The 24266-nt window shown below is 38.3% G+C and overlaps 1 protein-coding gene across 1 annotated transcript in view; it reads right to left on the minus strand.

Annotated features, from left to right (window-relative positions):
• Window positions 1–832: 832 nt before the first annotated feature.
• LOC119578016 overlaps window positions 833–24266 on the minus strand; it is a 24040-nt gene continuing 606 nt past the window's right edge. Inside the window, exons 2-6 of the mRNA XM_037925726.1 lie at window positions 18505–18618; window positions 16013–16178; window positions 15611–15802; window positions 11345–11527; window positions 833–1932 (exon numbers count right to left, since the gene is read on the minus strand). Coding sequence (XP_037781654.1) covers window positions 1759–1932; window positions 11345–11527; window positions 15611–15802; window positions 16013–16178; window positions 18505–18618 — 829 coding nt within the window. The 3' untranslated portion in view covers window positions 833–1758. The remainder of the gene's footprint in view (window positions 1933–11344; window positions 11528–15610; window positions 15803–16012; window positions 16179–18504; window positions 18619–24266) is intronic.

Here is a 24266-nt window from a genome sequence, read left to right on the forward strand (position 1 = left end):
GTGTCAGAGAATAAAATGAGACAGCCATAAATAGCTGACACAGGCCGGGCCACATGTATGAAGGCCCAGGCAAAGCCAGATCTTCCCAAATCTCAAACAATAACAACAACCAAAAATAGACAGACTACTCTGCACCTCTAAAATTGATCCTCCTACCCACTCAAAGCCTAGGCTCTTTATTACTCTGCCCTAGGTCTCTCCAACAAGGTAGTGTAACTATATTAATTAAATAGCCTAACATCTACAATAAATAACATTAATTTCACTGCATTATTTAAAAAAATGCATCTGAGACATGGTACTCAGATGCCATAGGCTATGAGGGTCATTGCACAATAAACAAAAATTCTGAGACGGATACTGAATGTTATGGACATAAAACAGCAAATGACTGTAGAAAATATTGATATATTTAAGACTTGAAGTTTTAATCAAAGGAAGAAATATGATATACTTAAACATTTCATATACTTGAAAAAAATTACCTCTTGGAACGTTGTCTTGTGTGTGTTGGATACATTAATCTTATTAATTTAGCTAAGCTGAGCAGGCTGTTTTACAACAAAAATTGTTCTCTTTTGTTTAGCTGCATGTCAGAATAACATCTTTTTAGTTACGCAAGAAAAGGAGTTTCATTCTAATTATAGCCTCAGAGATGACCAGACTTTTCAGATTCTTCATGGAAATAAATGTAAAACAAAGGTTTCGTTTTGGTCTTATCACCCTAAGGTTTTTATACAGGTCTTAAGAGAGGCTTAACTGGGATTTTTAGCAATATTAGGCAGACATCTGCAAGCTTCAGTGATATTATGGATATTATGAAACAATCACAATTAGTAATATCTTTATTGAAATATAAGAAACTGCCAATATGAGATGCTGGATTCATACAACCCACATTATAAAAAGTTTAGTCACAAACTTGAATGCTAATGGACAGTTTGATCATATCAAAAATATACAAGAAATACTTCCTTAACATTCTAAAAATGTTGTATAAAAAAATGTAAACAATGGCAGAAAAAATACACACATGAAAAGGAGAACTGCTATACAATGATATAGAACCATATTTGCACATACTAATCTAACATGAAAATAAGAAATCAACCATTTCCTTATTTACTTTTCACCAAACTGTTCAACACAAGTGATGGATTCCAATGACTTATTTATCTCTTTTTTGTAAGAAAAAGCACAACAAATGCAGTGTGATTATATCATACTGCTCTGTGAATTCCTAAATGCAAGATTGAAAAATTGTAAAATAACAAAAATTATGCAAAATCATACAAATGTCTTTTTCCAAAAATCTTTGCCTCCAAAATTTTAAAATCTGAAATGAAGGACTGTGTTTATCTGAAGAGAAGAAAAATTAGGAAAAAATCAAATCTATAATCATTCCTAGTTACCTAGAGACAGAAATTAAGTCACATTCACATAAAAGCAATACGGGCACCAATATGTGAGGAAAATTTCTAGCATTCTTCTACCAATAAAAAAAAATAGCTAAAGAGAATTCATACGAAAAATTGTGAAACCTGCTCAAGTTGGGATACATGTTTCTAAGATAAGAAAGACGATAGTAGTAAGAAGAAAAGAAACTAAAATATATATAAAAAAGAAAGAAATACTAAGAAAAGAAATAAAGGAAAGTATGAAGAAGAAAATCAAACTGCATTACTCCACTTGTTAAGAGCTCATACTGATTGGTCTTGGCAGTGAAGGCTATCAATAAGAAAAGCAAATGGACAACCACTAGGAGAACTTGGCTTTGCAATGGGTCTTCCCCTTCTCTCTGGTTTCAGTCACCCAGCTTGGAATGTCTTTGATGATGCCCATTTCTGCCAGGTACACGTAGACGTGATAAGTGGACGCGCCAGACAATTCTATGTCAACATTCTTCAATCTGAAGCCTTTCAGTTCTGCAGTCTGAAAAAAAGATAAAAAAAAGGGTGCATAATATAGACATCTCTAACATCTATGGGTATTTAAGCAAATTAAATGAATCAAATAATGGACATAAAACAGAATTACACAGCTGGATATTTCATATGTATTTAACTAGACTATAAAATCTAAAATTTGGATGCATGGTAAACATCAAAATTTAAAACGATATCAGACAGACAGACAGACTTAGAGTATTAGTTATCATCTAATTTTGTATGACACTCTATTCCTCTTTTCTGCATTTCCACAAGCCCACCCAGGATTGTGGAAAGGAAGTAAATTAGATAAGATCACTTAAAAAATTACTGTTACAAATCTCCTCCCATTCCCTGGTTCGTTGTTGTCGTGGGGGGCTGAGGAGATATGAGTTTGAGGCCAAATGTAGGGGATCACACCTGCCTCAACTAATTTTGTATGGTCTTTTCCTCTCCTCCTTTCCTTTTCCTTCTCTTTTTCATCCCCTTCTTCTGTCCTCTTATCCTAATCATTAACTCATTTTTACCCTTTTTGACACCATATTTTAATGCTATATGACCTGTGTCTGGCACATTTACTCGTTTGGACCATTAACCATTTTGTAAATCCACAAACTCTGCCCTACAGAACCAAAAAACTCCCTTACCTGGGGGCTTTGACCCAAGCTCCACCCTATCACTATATTTTGATTATGTTGCTAATGACCTTAGATGTTGATGCAGCAGAATTTTTTAAATAAATAGATTAATAAATATCTTAGAAATCTGCTTCACTTTGTAAACTGCTTTCATATTAATATTGCATTCTTATATACTGAACTTTTCTAAATTTTCTATATATTTCCCCTGTGTTCCAGTAATATTCAATTCTCAACACTGATTCTCCCAACCAAAAACTTTCACTTCCCTGTAGGACAGCCCCCTTGTTTGACTTCAACATTTTCATTTTGTTACTTCTAGCTTGCTTGAAATTTACAAAAATAGGAACTGAGGTACAACATTCCATATGCAAAAATTAGGTTCTCCCCACAACACACCTGAATGTATTTCTTAAGAGTGGGGACTGAGAAACCTGAGAAAACACACACATACACATACTCATACACATCCAATCATCCAAACTGACACATACTGCAACACTGGGGCTATTTCATTATCTTTGGGGTAGGATCAGATAAGGAATTCAAATTTTATGTAATGGCAATCAAATGTGCAGTTACCCATGAGTGGAAGCACACATTCAACTAATGATTATAGCTGCTCAAGTTTTATTTAGCTAATTAACAGGGTTGCTCATGATAAAAATCCCTTTATGTAATATTCCACAAGTTATTGACTATATAAAATAAATAAATGTTTACTTTATTTCTTCTCAGTATGTCAATTGGCCTACAGACACTCACTCACGCCTCCCTACACAAACACATTTTTATTATTTTTTCAAACCTTGAGTTAAGCATGAGCAGTAATTAGACTGCTTTATAGGCATTACAAATTGGATCAACTCTTTGGTCGAGAACCAATAAATGGTTTTCCATTTTAAATCACAAAAGAAGTGCATTCACATAGAAGTGAAGCCACAAGCTGCAGATGAAAACAGTACATTTATGGAGCTAATGTATATGCCTACATATGCTTGTGCTTTTTTCTTATATAAGACAGCTATAATCATTTCTACAAAAACCTACAAAAATTCATCTTAGCATCTAAGCTAGATGGACCACAATCAGAATACTCTGCCTTTGTCAAGAGCTCACATTGCTAATGTGGTCTACCCCTGCCCCACTGAAAATCTGTACTTCTCCTTCCAGCATCTCATCCAACTAAATTAAAGAAAGGATGGATGATATATACTCTCAGGTTGCAGCATCAATCATATATTCACAGTTATCAATATGCATTTCTGTCTTTCCTTCTCCATGCCCAGTTCCACATACATTCTGTGAACAACTAGGCCTCCTTTCACCCTCTTACAACTATCATGTCCTTCACAGACTGAGAAGCAAAGAAAATTGAATCAGGAGCAGAAGCAAAATTGTTTATAGATTTTGAAGAGGATTTCTACTTTTCAAAATAATAAAAAATTTCAACAAAGAAGAAGAACGTAATTGATTAAAAAAAAAACTTCCAGATCACATCACTGAAATCAAATTAAATCAGTTGAAAAGACAAGTAAGATAATGAAGATTGATAGTCTTAAATCTCTAACTCTGACCACTTCAAAATCACACAGAAATGATTAACAAATCACTAAAAGCACTAATAGAGCTTTAAGCCTTACAAATACCCAAAGACGAGCTTAAGAATTTTTATGCTTATACAGATGTTTGTTAATGATTTGTGTCCCTCAAAAAATAATAATAAAAAAATAAAAATAAAAAATATTCAGAAAAGTAAATATGACAACTGATTATAACAAAATAGAAAGGATTAAATCACACATGTGAAAGATATATAATACTCATATTACATCAAAGGAGTTAAGTATTTATAAAAAGGTATCAACAAAATATCATGCCAAGAAGCTCTGCCCATAGAGGCTATCATCTCACATAATAAAAAGCATTTGAAAGAGTACTTAGAAAACATATTGCCCACTATCTAGAACAAGAAAATAAGGTAAATACTAGATAGCATTTCTTCTATATAGGTAGATCAGGCCATTGATCCAAGAGGTAAAAGAGAGATAGGGAAGAATGTAACATTCCACAACAAAAAATGTTAAGAAGTCCCTCCTAAAGAAAATGCAGAATCAAAGTTTCTTAAGAGATCCGGCTAGCGCAACGTAATGATAATCTGTACAGCCCCTTAATTCAAGCCTTAGAAAGGAATGAAAGACCTCCCCCTAGCAGACATGTTCGAGTAAGTCAACTGTACCTCGATGCTAACAGTCTACTTTGCTACAAGTCTCGATATAGGACAAGAAAGCTCAAGGCATCTCGTAAACTTGTAGTTATTCCTGAATCTCTTGAAGGTCGAATCCTTCCTCTTTTCCATGAATCGAAAGAAGCTGCACACTGTGGTAAGTATAAGGCAATTCACTTAGCCCAGCAACGCTTCTTTTTCCCACACCTCATTAGCAAAGTTGCTAAGCATGTTCAGTCTTGTAAGCAATGCCCATATTACAAAGGAAATACCATTGACCCAGCCCCTGCATTGAAATATGACATTCCAGACTTTCCTTTCCAGAAGGTCTCTTGCGACACATTGTCAGGTTTTCTACCTTCTCGCAATGGAAATTGTTATATTTTAGTTCCCATGCCCAACAAATCATGTTGTTGCACATGCTTTCCATGACTTCTGTCATAGATATTCAGCCCCCATGTATTTTTCAACTGATAACGGGACTGAATTTCATAACAAGGTCATGGATAAGTTATGTGATATCATGAATGTAACTCGTGGAAGAAAAACCCACAATACAAAAGCTAGATTTATTGAAAGTGAGACTACAGTTTCGAAATCCACCTGGATGACCTGAAGATGGAATCATGGTGGATTTCGAAACTGTAGTCTCACTTTCAATAAATCTAGTTTTTGTATTGTGGGTTTTTCTTCCATTGTATCAGCACGGAAGAGTGTTTTGCTATTCACAATGTAACTCGTGTTAACATTCTCCCTTATCGCCCACAAAGTAATGGTATTACAAAAAGGCTCAACTCCTCCATTCTCTCATTAATGAGATCGCTTGTTGATGCGACATCGGACATATGGGATGAATCACTATTGACAATCCAGTCTTATATTAATAGTACATTCCATTCTCCCTTAGGTGATACCCCACATTTTCTTTTATATGGAATGGATAAAAGACTACCCTATGACCTCTTTGATGAAAATCAAGTTCCTTCATATAATGATAATTATGCTGAATATCTTTTAAATAGAAACAAGTCAATCTTTCAGATCATAAAGAAGCATTTGACTAATTCCAGAGATAAAATACTGTCATTTCAACACAAAGTTGCCCGCCACAAGGACATTGAAATTGGAGCACTAGTATTTAGAAAAGTCAACCAGCAACTCAATATTAAGTCAAAGCCTGCTCCTAGATTTGAAGGTCCATTTAGAGTAATTAATGTAAGGAACAACAAGGCCTACATTAAATGCATACAGTCAGGTGAACAATCTTGGTCTCATTTCGATGTGCTATAGCTTGCTCACAGGTACTATTCTCCCCGGCCGACGATCACAAATTGATTTTTATCTTCCAGATCTTACTACTCTTGGGCTTATCATTCTTCACTTTGTCGTCTGCCGACCGCCATGCCCTACCCCCTAAGCTTCGCGCAGTACCAGGAGCCTTCGTTGAGGACCTTGGGCTAGTTTTACCAATAACAAACAATGTGGAAGTCAAAATTTCGCTTCAGCCGATTGCTGAGTTCTCCAGCCTACAAATAATATTAACTCAATACCAACTCGTTCATTTCAGCAACAGCAGGCGAAGTGCTTCCTAGTCTCATTACTCCACATGACTTAAGCCCTATTCTCCACAATATCTCCTCTGCTAATGTTAAGCCTCTTTTTCCTCTAAAGCGACGAATTCAGTTCTACTCTACTCTAAAATCTTACCTCACAATTTCAGGTCCCTGTACTTATTCCACTCTTCCCTGAAACTACCTTCAAGGCTTATTTCATTCACCCATTCCCATACAAAACAAATAACACCTTCACTTTAAACACACAACATTCACTCATCCTAAAATCCCTTCACGGCAGGCTATTTCTTTCCCACCAGCAGATTTCTTAGATAACTGTGCAAAGACCACTCCTAGCATATTTGTTTGCACTTCATCGCCTCTGGCACTTGACACATATATGCCATCTTGCTCCAGGGCGCTCATTACAAACCATAACATTATAGGTCAGTGCACATTCTCTGAAATTCATGGTTCAGTTAGGCCATTTCTTCTCTCATTTCCCGACATTACCTTATTATTTTACTTCAAGGCTACTACAATTACAGTTATGTGTAACAAGCATAACCCTGATGTTGTTCTACAAGGTACTTTTGTTCTTCCAGCCTCATGTGAACTGACTTCCTTATCTTTATTTATTCTAGCCACCGATACATACACAAGGAAGATTGCAATGAATGTCTCCTACCTGCAACCCATGTCGGTATCATTGCCATCCTATAATATTTCTCTTCCTTGTATAATCTTTCAACAGATGCCTCCTTTGCAACAGCTTGATGCATTTACCCCGCTCAGCCTGTTCCACACAACCTACATTTATCCCGTATACGTTACCGTCACCGAAATGTATATGTTGCTAATAACCCTGGGAGCGTGGTATTGCATCACCTACAGGCGAGTTGCTAAGAAAAACAAGCAAGTAATACCTACCCATGATTCTGTTGCATATACCAGTAACCCTCATTTCATATAATATTATAAGAAAAAAATATCAAAACCAAAAAAAAATATAATAATAATAATACATATATAAAACAAAAAAAACAATAAAAAAGTAAAAACATTTTGATACAATATTTGATATATTACTAACAAGTTTTTTTTCTTGTTGCACAAACTATTTTCATTTTCACATCTCGAACTATGCCTTCCACCCTACGTCCCCACTTACCACTCTAAAGCCATGTAAAGCGCCAGGTACTTGTACTTTTTCAAGCTACGATATTGATGGATGCAGAAGAGCACACATCCCAGGTGTATTAGACCTGTAACTTCCGGAGTTGATCTCGAGGCCTGCCATGCTGCACAACCGTGTAGTACTGTGCATCAATCAAGACACTGCCAGATGTTTGCTGTCTCTTCGTATATCACTCTTATAGAGTTCCCCTGATCAAGGAACTCTTACCTCAGTTAAGTATAAAGCTTCCTACTTTATTCTTACCAAATCGGGACGATTTGGGGTAGCATTGCTAGAGCAATATGAAAGTATTTATTTAGAGTTTAACAATGCAACGTATCGCTGAGAAAAATATGATCAATTACAATATACAGATGTGACCTCTTAATTACCGAGTTTCGCATATCACCCAGGGGTCGGACAATGACGCGTCCCAGGCAGTACCTGCGACTTTGACCTTCTGGAGAATCTGGTCATTTCCATCATAGGAAAATCACCTCAGAGGCCGATCAAAGGGCGGACCTATGAATTGCGACGATCCGCAGTCAGCCAATCAGGAAATAGTGACCTAAGCTGACACTTGGATCAGCTACACCTATTTTCCTGTAAGACGGGTCATCGCCCCAATAACACAATATTACTTATTGTTATTATAAAGGTACCTAGAGATAATATGCTGTCTGATCAACAAAACAGTCTATTGCCATCTTGATACAGCATATCAAATGACAAATAGACTTTGGAAAATGGCAAAAGAGCAAAAAATAATTATGTAAAAAAAGAGTTAACATTGCAAAGTATTTGTGTGGGGCAGGACTACAAGCCACACACTTGGGAGAGTCACACTCAAACAAGCCAAATGCCCAGATTTTGGTCTACATGCAGGCTGTGAGGCTACTAGATTCAATAGGTTAAATAGTAGCTTATATGAGAGACAGAACATTAGAACATCTAGAAATCACATTGTGGGGGAGACAAATATATTTTTAGTGATACCCTGACACAAAGTACAAAACTATTGAGTCTGATATGAGTTTTGCATATATGTTGAATCACAACACCCATATCCATGCCGAATGTCAGTGGCTCAACCCGTAACAGTTGCTCAAAATATCCAGCCCAATTTGACCATCTACTGAGCAACCTATAATCCTTTGTTGGGAGGCTTTGAGTTCAGCTTTCTCTTGGCTTGTTAGGTAAAAAGGTCATTTACTAGGATATTGCCTTTGACCTCCTCAAAGAAATTCCTAAGCAGTGACCAAGTTCTCTGTGCCAGTGATCAATGCAACTCCTGATAACATAACATGTATATGGCTTCTTGCATCTCCTGTGAGATAAAGCTCTGCCTTGATCTCAGTCAGTTACAGATGGACTCCTAAGCTGCATCAGCTGTTTCACTGGGTTGATAAGTGTGGTGAAAACATTAGAGATAGCCATGGCTGACCCACAGGCACACCTGTCTTCATTCAATTTGTCCATGTGAAACACCCTAGAGTGGTCACTGGTGTTTTGGACTGGACCTGGTATGTAACCACAATCAATCAGTGTTATCAATTATATCTATACCACTAAAGTCTGAACTTTAGTAAAGCCTTCACTTCTGGAGGATCCTCCAATAGGTGATAATGAGGGTGTGGTCTATCTAAGTCACATTACCTGCATCATAGTACCAGGTCCAGCAATGCAGATTGGAGCACTGGTACAAGGTGCCTGAAATCCTCAATCTCTGGATCACACAAAGTCCTGGAGAAGCATGCTCTCATTACCGGTACTAGCTCCCAAGCCATGGGGACCAACAGCAGGTTTATTACTGCTTGAAGGCATCCTGAACAATATGCAAATCCTGTCAAGGACAGCTATCTGCCACAAAAGTAAATTTGGTGTAGGACACCTTTAAGATCAAATTTCCCTATGTCAGTAGAAGAGTACATAGACATAATGCCAAATAAGTGCCTAAATCTCAATACCAACATGTTCTAATGAACTTTAGCTCCTTCCCCTCCATAAGCTGGAGATTGATACCGCTTGGAGATGGTGATCTCTGCATCCCAACCAGTAACTGATACTAGGTCGTCCTATCTTTGAAAGTATGGCCACTTCCACCTTCAGCTGTTTCAGTTCCCTCATCCCTTATCATCCTGACACAAAGAGATGTTACATCCCTCTACCCAGATGACTCAACTAAGGTTAAAGCTCAAGCAATCATTTGGGGATGATTCAGTCTCTGTCACCCACTGATGGAATTGCACAGGTGTAGTTCTTAAGAGCTTTGCTTTCACACTTTGAGATTTTCAGGTAGGTAAAACCCTTGTCTTGTAACAGATGTTGTTCCAAGAGCAGACCTTTTCTATTTCTTTATTATTAATGAACTACATTAAAAACCCTACAATATTTATTAAATTGTAACATATTTTTAGTTGAAACTTAATGGTCCAAACTGGTGTTGTCAGTGAAAGCTATCCTTATCTGGCTCACTGCAAGAACTTATATTGCACACTTGCCAATGCACCAGAATGTAAATGTCAAATTTATATAAAACCCATATATAATACAATAGCATTAACATCTTTAAAATCTTACTATAAAAAATTAAAAGATGGCATATATAATGAAATAATACACTGATAATGACCACTGATGTTGATGCTGCAGAAAATTATGTATTTCTTATGTATTCATGCACACCCACTTATAGCCACACAAGTAAAATGTGCCTTTCTGTTGAGACTGAACTTGTAAATTGTTAATTGACTTGCAATTATCATTGCATCCTCTCTTCTATCAGTATCACTCCTTAAATGATTAAACTCCTTCCAAAAGTTTTTATTCTCTTCAAATTCCTCAGCCATGCAATTATCCCACCTTGAATCAGCTATTCTCTTTGTCCCCTCCTTCTTCTTCAATTGTTTAGTGAGCTGATGTGCTACATCTCAGGCAAACCACAAACTAGTGCATCATTTAAGAGTTAACCAGTTGATAACCATAGTCTGGTCCAAGTCTCACTGGGGACCTAACTCTAATGGGGGCACATAGCCACATCCACCCTGTGCATCCACTTACAAGGGTCTCTCAAGGATAGCTGCCAGGCAGGGCCTAAGCCAATCCCTAGCTCATCACAACAGGTCTATCTTCCCAAGCCACAACTTCCTTGGTTGTCTCACAGACCTTCTTCACCTGGGGTTGTCTCAAACAGAGACAATATGGTGGGTATGATCATCTTGAGGAAAGTGAGCCAGGTGCCCATATAGTCTGAGTTGGTGGTCCAAGATTGTACAAGTACTGGGTCCAAAACTCAACTGTCAATGCAGCTGTCCAGAAGGGGCTACACTACCTTCTACCAAGTTATGGTACAACATCACTCCAATAAATTTTCTTTATGATTACTATTTCTTTTTCCATCTCTATGACAGAAAAATGATCAATGCTCAATAAGTTGGAATCTATCACAGGAAAAAAAGAAATAATAATAATGAAAGAAAGCTAAGTTATACAATGACGATTAATAAAAATGTGATATTTTAACTAACAAACAGGTTCAATGTCTAAAGACGATGTTTTACTTATGGACAGAATTTTTTTCCTACACCTCCCTAAGTCATCTGGATATAATTGCAATTTTGTAAAGCCTAACTTAACAGAACTGCACCTACTTGGTCTAGTCCTTGTGAAAATGGAGTACCTGACAAAAACATGGAATTATAAAAAACATCATAAAACATCAGCTAGTAACCACAGGCCTTGTGAAAGTAGCACAACCAAAAAATTCATGTGCAATATGTATGAAAAACCTTTATTCAAGATTGTCACCCACAACCACTAACCTTGGTCTTGAGAGGCATGGACTCTACCTCGGCTGTGAGCTTCCTGAGGCAAGGAATTTCATCTGTCTTGCAGCCGAGCTTGAGGTGTATTTCCTTGGCTATGTCATTCACTGGTTCTGTTTCATTACTTAAGGAAAATCCGGAGAGGATCTGATCAATTCTCGAAATCTTTTTTTCTTGGTACTGCAAAACAAAATATTTATAATATTACTTGATATTGAATAACTGTATCATTCACTTTGGCATTAGTAAAAAGAATGAATCCTAAAAAAAAATTATTATTTTTAATAGGTCCTTATAATTCTACTGTTTAAATATGAACACGGCTTACATATCATGGTTCAAAATATATATCATCAAGTCATCACAGTAAAAATCACTTAAAGCTCAATTTATGTGTCCAGAAATAAAGGTAGGGAAAAAATCTGACTAGAAAAGAAAAGAAAAAAAAAGAAAAAGAAAAAATAAATAAATAAATAATAATAATAACATAAATAATAAAAAGAATCAGATCTTTAAATGTTTTTACTTCAGAAGTATTAAATGGGGAGAAGTTAAATATGACAATCTAAAATAATTCTAAAGTATTTAAAAACCTTTCCCTCAATATCCTGGTCACATTGCTAGCATGTGACCAACACTATTAGCTTTGGGCATCCTCTCAAAATAAAACCAGATGACCCCACTTCCTTCCACTGGCTGGTTCTTCTATTTGGCATTATGTCTACAGCATGAGATTATCAGAATACTATCAAGAGCCTCTTTTCACCTAATATAGTACTGCCAGCATTAATACGTTTGAAAATCCTTGTCAATTTGGGGAATTGAGATTGTCTAACATTTCGGTCCTGAACTGTTATTGATTGATGTACATGATCTGATCATATTCTGACAGACTTGGAGACTGTTGTGTTTCTTTTTTTTATCAACTTTTTACAGTAGTTCTGAGGGATAAAGTTCAACTCACACTTTTGAGTTACGGAATCTGCTTTTTCTTGAGCTTACCTGGAATTTGCTTATTCATCAATTCATAATTATGTTTATCATGTACTAGCAATCATATTAATGCCTGTATATGTGATTGCAAAGTTAAAGTTATAATCAGATTTTCTATTTCTGTGGATACAAGTGTTGCAGCTGCATCCCACAGTCTCCCACCAATGGCCACCAGGTCAACTGATGAGTGATCATCATCAGAGGGTGGGAAGCAAATAGAAACTTAAAAGGTTGCAAATTCTTTCATTAAGAAAACTACTTTGGCTCTACCCTTGTTTTCTGCATTATTTTGTAATTATCACAGCAGTCATTATGATTTTCCATCTTGGAAATCTCAGGGCTTGAAATTGCTTATTCTAATACAAGACTGGGTATGGGATGGAGTACATTTACTACTACTGTACATGTCGATACTTACCCATATGCACCTTCACCTATACACAACACACAACATGCACACACACACACACACACACACACACACACACACCACAACACACACACACACACACACACACACACACACACACAACACGCACACACCTACACACAACACGCACACACCTACACACAACACGCACACACCTACACACAACACGCACACACCTACACACAACACGCACACACCTACACACAACACGCACACACCTACACACAGACAGACACACACACACACAACAAGCACACACCTACACACAGACAGACACACACCTGCACACACACACACACACACACACACACAAATTTTAGGGGTCAATTTATGCACCACATCCACTTGTGTGCCAGTAGTAAAAATTATGTATTTTTTCTTAATAATATAGTGACCGATGGCATCAACCTCTAATAACTGCCTAATGTTAATGAGGAACCAATTACCATAGCCAATTTGAAATTGTACACAAACTCTAGCCCATTTGCTGGGTACATGACTAATAATGATATACAATTTCTGCTTTCGCCCAAGACTTTCCTTCCTTGCTTCAGCTCATGAGTAAGTGGCAGAGCCTGGAGCAAAACAGGCTGAAGAAATGGAAATGGAAATGCAAGCAAAGAATGACTGAAGTCTGATACTGTGACTGCCTGATAATCTAAAATGTTCTGCTGGAATATTGTCTAAGGTCAATAGAAACAGGGAGATATTATTTTAAACATATTGTAAAAAAAAGAGAAAGAAAAAAAAGAAGCAGAAGCAAAAGAAATGCACAAACACAAAACAATGGCTTTTCCTACATTTACTGTCAACACTGTCATCTTAAAAGTGATAGCCCAACTGCTTTCCTAACCCAGTAAAGTACTGAATATGTAGGATAAAATCCTGATGTGTTTGAATGAGAAGCAATTTTTTTTTCACCAAAATTCATCATAAAGGAGACTATACATTTATCACATACTAAACCAAGAGATACATATTAGACCCACATATATAAGTAGCTACATGAATATATATATGTATTTATAAGTCTTTATAATACTTCAGTGCTCCACCAAAACTTATAAATCATATAAAGAACTTAGAAAAATCAATTCATAAATCATAATATAATATGTTTAAATAAATACAGGGCATCAAAATAAAATGTTAAAATACATAAAAGGTATAAAACTAAAATGTAAAAATAAATACAGGGCATAAAAATAAAATGTTAAAATAAATACAGGACATAAAAATAAAATGTTAAAATAAATACAGGCTTTCAAAATAAAATATTATAATAAATATAGGGTATCAAAATAGAAGGTTAGGAGGTTCGGATGGCAATTTCCAAGCTGAAGAGGGGGAAAGCTGCAGGCATATGTGGTATCCCTGCTCAACTTCTAAAGGCTGGGGGGTGAAACTAAGACTCAGGGTTTGAATACAGTCTTGACTGCCATCTGGCAGTCTGGTACCATTCCCCCTGACCTGTTGAGGGGCATGGTCATCCCTCTCTGGAAGGGGAAAGGGGATCGTTGGGACTGTAGCAACTATCATGGCATTACACTGCTCAGCATACCAGGCAAAGTTTTTGCCCACATTCTTCTGAAACAGATCCACATTAGACTGAATACTAGCGCTTTGAGTAACTGTGGAATGCCATGAGTTTGGTCGTGGGTTGCTTACAGCCTACATCAACCTCAAGAAAGCGTTTGACTCGGTGCATCGTGAATCGCTATGGGAGATCCTGAGACTCGGGAATTCCGACGCAGATCATTGGCCTAATAGCAAGCCTATACACCGGTACTGAAAGTGCTGTAAAGTGTGGTGGGGGTCTGTCAAACTTCTTCCCTGTAAATTCAGGGGTGAGGCAAACTTGTGTCCTGGCACCAACACTTTTCAACACCTGTATGGACTGGATAATGGGCAGAGCTACTAGCCAAAGTCAGTGTGGAGCAACACTGTGCAATATCAAGGTCTTAGACCTTGACTTTGTCGATGATGTTGCTATCCTATCTGAGTTTCTGGAGTCACTGGTGGCGGCTCTTGATGCATTAGCAATGAGGTGAAGCCCTTAGGCCTAGAGGTCTCCTGGACCAAGATCAAGATTCAGGACTTTGGGGGCCTGTTAGGGGAACCCATTCAGTCAATCCATGCTTGCAGCGAGGACGTTGAAGTCGCAGAGAGTTTTACATACCTTGGTAGCATAGTCCATATCTCTGGGCTGTCAGACCAAGAAGTCACTAGATAGATTGGTCTGGCAACAGGAGCCATGAACTCGATCAACAAGAGCATCTGGAGATGTCAGTACCTATGCAGAAGGACCAAGCTACGTGTCATCAAGGCCTAGATACTGCCAGATTTGCTCTATGGAAGCAAAACCTGGATGCTATCTAGTGCCTCGGAGTTTCTTCGTCAGATCATGGGGTACAGTTGGCAGGACCACGTGTCCAACCAACAGCTACACCGTGAGAGTGGCATGGGACCTGTTACTTGCATAATCTGGGATCGCCAACTCAGGCTATATGGGCACCTAGCTCATTCCCTTGTGGATGACCCTGCCCATCAGGTGGTCTCTTTGAGTGATAACCCAGGGTGGAGGAGGCCTGTGGGACAACCCAGGAGGTCATGGCTTGGGCAGCTCGACGAGACCTGTCACAAGGAATTAGAGATAGGCCGAGGGCCTGCCAGGAGACTCACTGTGAGGGACCCTCGTGGCTGGAAGCGAAGGGTGGATGCAGTCATGCGCCCCCATTGGCGTTAGCCCCTTGATGATGATGATGATGATGAAAATAGAATATTGAAATAAATACAGGATATCAAAATAGAATGTTAAAACAAATTTTTTAGTACACTACCTGAAGCTTTATCGCTCCTGGTGACCTCTTATTGGCCTGTCTGTATAACATGAGGAGATTAACAGGGTCACTGTGATTCAATGAGAGTGCTTTCAAGTCCTGACAGTGTAAGCCCTCGCACAGTTTCTTGAAGATCCCGCCGGGGATACTTCGGTTTGCAAAAAGCAGCTCATATTCAACATTTACTGCAAACTTAGAGAGGAGAAATTAGTAATAGACGATTTGCAACTAAAGTTACATTATATACACATATAAAAAAAATCAAACAAACACCATACACAGGCATGCAGGCTCCCAAACTCACATGCAACCGCCCCCCCCCACACACACACACAACATACATGCCTACCTTTACTGAGAAGCAACAGATCATCCCCACCATAACATGTTACCAATACTCACACGAAACTTTGTAAAGGGTGCTTGTTTGCCTGCCACCCTTTCACCACTATGTATTATCTTCATTCTTTTAATCTTACTCTCTAGATGCAGCTCCCACAGAATGAGTTCAGGGTGTGATTTTACAATGACACTGGTCTTGTAAACCTTTCTGAAGACATCCATGGCCCTGGAAATATGTGTTTGATTCATACTTCTTCCTCCCCATAAAAGCATCTATATATTACATTGTAACTGCATAGACATACTGACATATTGCATTTGCATACATATACAGTATCTGAACAGCTGACCTTTAAGTTTTTATTATATCATTATCTGATTACTGCAAAAAGCTTTACTTTATTGGATATAATCATAAAATGAAAATATTACACTAAAACCCATAAGAGGCTCCATCAGTCAACATTTATGTAAATAACATGTATATATTACTTTTTCTCCTTTTTTCTACACTTTACATTCTTCTTCTTTTAACGTTAGGTTCATGTTGAGCCGCCGTGGTCACAGCATGATACTTAATTGTATTTTTTTTTTTTTTTTTTCTTCATGTTGTGATGCTCTTGGAGTGAGTACGTGGTAGGGTCCCCAGTTCCTTTCCACGGAGAGTGCCGGTGGTACCTTTTTTTTTTTACATTACTACATTAAAATTACTTGACAAGTAATTATGAAACCATTTAAACAGTACATAAGGATATACTGGATATAAGCAATTTCCCCAATCTTTTGGCTGCAGCACATACAATTATCCAGTGAAATTAGGCTAAAAATCGACTTTAAGCTTGCATTAGAGGGTCTGTAACTCCTGTCACTGTAGAAGTGGCCAAACAAGCCACAACTGTTAGCATAGGTTTAACAAGTCAACCAGCATGCCAAGACAAATATATACATGCCACCCACCAGCAAAGGGTTATCTCACCAGTCTCAGATTCATGTACTGTCTTTTCTTCTTTTTTGTTGTTGTTTTTTGTTTTTGTTGTTGTTGTTGCACACAAATGGTTCACAAGTTCTCATCCCTACTCCATCTTCCCACGGCCTACATTATAGGTTCCTCCAGAAAGTTTCTGAGTGACCGCATCTAATTTCCCTATTGATTTTTTTGGGGAAAAAGTTTTTTTTCTGATGCTATAAATATCAATACTGTTACTAAGTTATTGACATTACAATGATTACATGATTAAAATATTCATAACAATATAATATATATAAAACAGAATCACGTAAAAGGGTACAGGTGAGATATGTAGGACTAATAGTTGATTCCTTGGTGACTGAGCACTTGTAAAGCCATCTAAGTGCAAACACAGTTATTAAGCTAAAATTACAGTAAACAATAAAATTGTGATAGTATTCCCATCTAAAAATCTTGTAGCCAAAAAGTAGTATCCAATTATCTGAACAGTTGACCTTTAAGTTTTTATTATATCATTATCTGCTTACTGCAAAAAGCTAATATTACACTGAAATCTATAAGAGGCTCCATCAATCAACATTTATGTAAATAATAAGTACATAATACTTTTACTCCTTTTCTCTACACGTTACATATAAAATTACTTGGTAAGTAATCATGAATCTGAAAAGATCAAGGAGTTCTACTTGGTCTACTAATAAAATCCATTAGCCAGAAATGTTTAAACAGTATATAAGGATAACAACAATTTCCCCACCCTTTTGGCTGCAGCACATACAATTCGCAAGTGAAAGAGGCTAAAGAGTGACTTTAAGCTTGGATTTGAGGGGCTGTAACTCCCCAATCACTGTAGAAGTTGCCAAACAAGCCAGCAGCTGTTAGCATAGGTGTCAAGACAAGTATGTACATGCCACCCACTGGCAAAGGGTTATCCCATCACAGTCACTGATTCATGTACTGTCTTTCCTTTTTATTTATTTTATTTATTAATTTTTGTTTTCTTTTAACACAGATGGCTCCACAAGTCCTCATCCCTACTCCATCACCCAATGGCCCATATGATACATTCCTCTACAATTTATAATACGTTTTAAAAATTCTCTATTGATTTTTTTTTTTTTTTTTTTTTTTTAAATACTCATAACAATAAAAAAAAAAAAAAACAATGAACATTAGAACTGTGACAGTATTACCACCGATAAATGTTGTAGCCTAAAAGTAGTATCCAATTATTAGGTCAGTAAGATAACTTTGTTTTTCAACAACTGGTTAATGGGTCTGACAATCTTTCTGATCATTACTTCTTATGTATAGTAAATTAAATAACAGTGATAAATGCATACCTTTCTTTGTGCTACATAGTAACTATTTTATTTATAAACCACTATATTTTCGTATTTGTTTTTCAATTCATTTTTTCCTACATGTTGAGAAGTTGAGGTTGAGAGAATATCTATGGTCTGCCTTGAATAATAATCAAGATTTAGCCTATCCTGCATTTATGTGTATTTTTGCCCAGGTTAGATTATCAGAATTTCAAAATATATCTTACAAATAATGATGCATTCTAATGTGTACTCACTCACTGACATCTCCTACAGTAAATGGCAGAGGGGGATCATAGTCCACTAAGTGATATGCATCCCAAGATCCTGATAAAAATGATGAGAGGGACACTGCTTCGGGATCATATTTCCTGAAAAAAACATGAGAGAGATAGAAACAGTCTTTTAAGTGTGCTCTTAAATTTCAACAGAATGTCATCCATGTGAAACAACTATTGGGAAACGAGGTGGGAGGAGGAGGAGAATGAGGAGAAAAAGAAGAAAAGGGAGGAGGAGGAGAATGAGAAGAAAAAGAAGAAAAAGGAGGAGGAAGAGAAGAAGAATGAAAAAAAAAAAAAATATTGTCATTCCGACATAGGTCTTGCACATTGGTTAATGTTACCAAGAGCGATGCGCAGAGACAGAGCAAAATGGACAATGCCATCTTATAGTACATAATAAATAGAGTATGAAGCAATATAGGTACATCTGCAGCAGCCTCATATTTACTAGGAATTGACAAAAATTCCTAGTAGGCACAAAGTGCTTATAAAGGGGGGTGGGGGTACAGGGTGGCTAGTCTTCAGTCTATGGAATAAATAGAAGGTAGGAAAGGTCAGGTTTGGATTTTGGGTTCACATGATAGCCTGTTTTTTTTTACTTCGTCTCTGGAGGGTGCGTCGCTCTCAGTAACAAATGCCAGCACATTTTCTTGACATTTGGACATTATGTGTGTATTGATATTGAACATTTTGTGAAGAAAAATTTGTGGAGTACCCAAATGGGGGGAAACCTCCCTCCCCATATATTTTTTTTTTATATAAATAAAGTTAAAATCAGAAAATCTGAAAAAAATCTGAATACTAAGTAGCTTGTTGGAAGTCTCTGCAAGAAATATATATGGCTTAGTTTCAAAAAGAAAGAAAAAGAAAATCCACCATCGAGAAAAGTGAAAAGCATAATAAAATATATAAATAAAAGCTTTGCTGTCATTTATATGACTTTTCATATAAAGTAAAAAAAAAATTATGTTGTCAGGATTTTACAGAGCTCCTTTTCACACATGATCAAAAAAAAAAAAAAAAAAAAAAAGCTATAAATATTACTCTTATTTTTCTTTTTTCTTCATGTTTGCACTTTTGGTAATGCAACCTTTGAAATAACATTTACTTCTACCAGTAATGGCTACACGACATTTCAGATAAAGAATTGAAAAAACAGTATATTACAAAAGAAAAGACAAATGTAGCCTACCATATTTAACCCTCTTACAAAGATGACGTGTTTTCATGGCAAATCCATCACCCGTACCTGGAGGACATCCCATCACCTAATGAGCAGTTGAGTTTGCTCCAGGTTCTATATACCTAACAGTTGTTTAACTGCTTGGCCCAGAATATTGAAGGACAAAAGGTCCTTCAAAAGTAGGCCTATGGCCTCTCTTTTATGCCTGCTTACCTAGATAGTCAGAGTGTAGAGAGTGCAGTAAACATAATTTTCTTGCACTTCTAAATTTTCACTATCTACAGGCACCACCCAGCATGTAGCTTGGTATAATGCTGAAGAATCCCATCATGGGTGGGTTAAGAAACATATGAAACAATCCTAAAAAGTAAGAAAAACAATAATAATAATCTACACAAAACAAAGGTAAAACAACAATCAATCACCAAACTCTATAAATATATACTTGTGTAGCTGGCAGGGTGGGGGCTTGGAACGTCCACTCTTTGCAACAGGACAATTGGTTACAACTACTGTCGAGGGAGCTGAAGCAGTTAAGAGTTGAGGTGGCTGTTCTCTTGGAGGTGAGATGACCAGGAAGCAGCACAATTAGTGTGGGTGGCTACATTTACTAGTGGTCGGGCTGCAGCAATGGTGACCATCTCCAGGGAGTAGCCATAGCCACCTCCAGCAGACTTCAACCCTTGGTAGTAATGGTCACTCCAATCGATGATAATGATACTGAGACTGAAGCTTACATTTGGCTTCATGTCTCTTATTGCTATGTATGCTCCTACTGATATCTATGAACTTGATGTGAAAGAGATGTTCTACACCAAACTTCCATCTGTGACAGACAGCTGTCCCTGGCAAGATATTCGTATTGGTCTGGGTGACTTCAACGCAGTATCTGGTTACAACTGAGCTGGCTATGAGATGTCTGTTGGTCTCCATGGCTTAGGAGCTGATGCTGGCAGTGAGAATAGTCTCCTTTTCTGGAACTTTGCTAGGTCAGAAATTTAGGATTTCTGGCTCCTGGTATCAGCGTTCTGACCTGCATTGTTGGACTTGGTATGGCAATACAGGTAATGTGGCCATGTAGATCCTTGTTAGCACTTGTTAGAGGATTCTCCAGAACTGCAGGGTGCATTGGAGCACCAATTCTGTGGAACTGATCATAGATTAGTTGTGGCTACTCTCCGGGTCCACTGCAGAACCCCCATCATTCCAATGAACACCTTAGGGTGTTTCATGTGGACAGGTTGGAGGAGGGGGAGTTTGCCCAGGGGTTTGCTGAGGCTATCTCTGGTCATTTCACAGCTCTAAGGGGCCTGACGGACCCTGTTCTTCTGCAGGACACTTTCCAGCTTGAAACACTCGATGCAGGCCAAGAATTGATTGGTGAATGCCCAACAGCAAGACAGAATTTCATATCGCAGGAGACACTGGAAGCCACAGATGTTTGTCGTGCAGCTCAACTGTTAGGGGACTTCCATCGTTCCCTGGTGTGCAGGACTAGGTCACTGCTAAGAAGGGACAAGGAACAGTTTATCAGGAATCTTGCAGAGGAGGCCGAAAGCCATTTCCTAGTAAATGACCTTCATCCTGCGTACCAAGCACTGAGAAAGTTGAACTCAAAGCAATCCTCACAGACAACTGCAGTCTGCTCAGCAAGTGGCCAGATAATCTCAGATCCTAATGGGGCGCAGGTGTGTTGGGCTGAGTATTTTGAGCAGTTGTACCAGGTTGATTTACCAACAATTAACTTGGATGCTAGTGGTGTTGAGATCCCTTTGCCAGACCCACCCATCAGCAAGGATCCACCCTCCCTGACTGAAGTCAGGGGGGTGATCTTCAAACTGAAGAGTGGTAAAGCAGCGGGTGTCTGCGGCTTCCCAACCAAACTGTTAAAGGCTGTGGAGAGCATGCAAGGGGCTTGCATGCTCTCCTGTCTGCATCTGGCAGACTGATACCATTCACCTTGACCTGCTGAGGGGTGTGGTCATCCCTCTCTAGAAGGGTAAAGGGGATTGATGGGACTGCAGCAGTCACCACGGTATTGCCCTGCTCAGTATACCAGGCAAGGTTCTCACTCACATTCTTCTGAGACATATCAGAAACCACCTGCTGAGGCAACAGAGGCTGGAGAAATCTGGATTCACTCCTGGTAAGTTCACAATAGACTGTATCCTGGGCTTTAAGTCATTGTAGAGCGCCAACATGAGTTTGGGCGTGGGCTGCTTGTAGCCCACATCGACCTCAAGAAGGTGTTTGATACAGTGCATCGCGAATCACTCTGGGAGATCTTGAGACTGGGAGGAATTTTAACAAGGATTATTGGATTAATAGCAAGCCTGTATACTGGTACTGAAAGTGCTGTAAAGTGTAGCAGGGACCTGTCAAGTTTCTTCCCTGTTAACCCATTGCCGACGGGTGGCATGTACGCACATGCCATGGCATGGCGGGACCATCTGCCGGGGGCACGTACGCACATGCCATAGAGTATGCATGGACATGCCATGAGTTTTTTTTTGTTACAATCACGGCAAAAGATTATTTTTTTTGCCAGTGAAAGTGTGATTAAGTCGGTTTTAACACTTTCTCATTTTTACCATGCAACAAACAAAAAAAAATGCAACAAACCGACAATTTCAACTCCATGATGCCACACACTGCTTATTTTATTCGGACTATAGACCGAATAATGATCAACTATGAAGTCTATATAACAACAAAAATACCCTTCAGTCTCGATTTATCAGGAAGTTTGGCAAGTAGACTGTAAAAAATAATGAAAGTTGAAAATACAACATATCTTCGTAGTATTACGAAGAAACGGCATGGGATGCTGGTATTTGGCATGAGTGGTCGCGCATGCTAGGGCGACGATATAAGCCCCCGGCAGCAAGGCCCTGGCCTCTGTGAATGCTACCCGTCAATTATGGGTTAATTCAGGAGTGAGGCAAGGCTGTGTTTTTGCTCCAACACTTTTAAACACTTGCATGGACTGGGTACTGAGTAGAGCTACTGTCCAAAGTCACTGTGGAGCAACTCTGGGCAATATCAAGGTTACCTTGACTTTGCTGATGATATTGCTATTCTTTCTGAGCCCCTGGAAACCCTAGTGGCACCTCTAGATGCATTTAACCCTTTGCCGACGGGTGGTATTCATAGTGGCCCGGGCCCCACTGCCGGGGGCTCATATCATCACCTAACATGAGCGACTGCTCATGCCCAATACCAGCATCCCTTGCCTTTTCTTCGTAATACTAAGAACCTATGTTGTATTTTCAGTATTATTATTTTCTAAGGTCTCTAATTGCCATATTTTCTGTAGGATATTTTTGTTGTTATAGCTGTTATATATAGTTATAGTTGATTATTATTTGCTCTATAGTCTGAATAAAATAAGCAGTGTGTGGTATCATGGAGCTGAAACCATGTTTTTTTTTTTTTTTTTTTTTTTTTAATACCAAAATACATATTGGTATTTTCACATGGTTTTACATCATCACTTCGTGAATACTATATAATATCTGGCCAACGTAGTTGATTACCAACTTAATTTTTCAGACACTAACCTCAGAAGCCCAAGAAGCTTTTATGAAATGCATAGTATAGGAAAAATGAGAAATAGTGTTAAAAACTACTTAATCACATTTTCAGTGGCAAAAAAATATATTATTTTGCTGTAATTGTAAAAAAAATAATAATAATAATTAAAAAAATAAAAATAAATAAATAAATAAATAAATAAATAAATACATGCGCACCATGGCATGTATGTACATGTCACCGGCAGATAGTCCAGGCATGCCATGGCATGTACGTACATGCCACCCATCGGCAAAGGGTTAACAAGGAAGCAAAGCCAACAGGGTTAGAGATCTGGACCAAGACCAAGATCCAAGATTTTGGGGGCCTGCTAGGAGATCCTGTTCAGTCCGTACCTGCTTGTGGTGAGAACATCAAGACTTCAGATAGTTTTATATACCTCAGTAGTGCAGTTCATGACTCAGGGCTGTCAGACCAGGAAGTCAGTAGACGGATTGGTCTGACAGCAGGGGTCATGAAATCTCGACAAGAGTATTTGGAGATGCCGGTACCTATGCAAAAGGATCAAGCAACATGGCTTCAAGGACCTGAAACTGCCAGTTTTACTGTACATAGTGAAACATAGATGCTATCTTCTGCTTTGGAATTTTGTCTTGATGTCTTTTGTAGCAGGTCCTTGCACCAGGTTATGGGATACAGTTGGCGGCACCGTGTGTCCAACCAATGGTTGCACCATGAGACTGGTAAAGAACCTGCTACCTGCACAATCTGCAATCGCCAACTCAGGCTATACAGCCACCTGGCTCATTTCCCACAGGATGAGCCTGCCCACCAGGTTGTCTCTGTTTGAGACAACCCTGGGTGGAGGTCTGTGGGATGACCTAGGAAATCGTGGCTTGGGTAGATCAATCAAACCTGCTGTAAGGAGTTAGATATGGGCCGGATCCCTGCCTGGTGCCTTGCCATGAGGGACCCTTGTAGGTGGAAATGACGGGTGGATGTAAATATACCCCCCCATTGG

This window comes from Penaeus monodon, chromosome 10 (genome assembly GCF_015228065.2).
Source record: "Penaeus monodon isolate SGIC_2016 chromosome 10, NSTDA_Pmon_1, whole genome shotgun sequence".
NCBI classification, from domain to species: Eukaryota; Metazoa; Arthropoda; class Malacostraca; order Decapoda; family Penaeidae; genus Penaeus; species Penaeus monodon.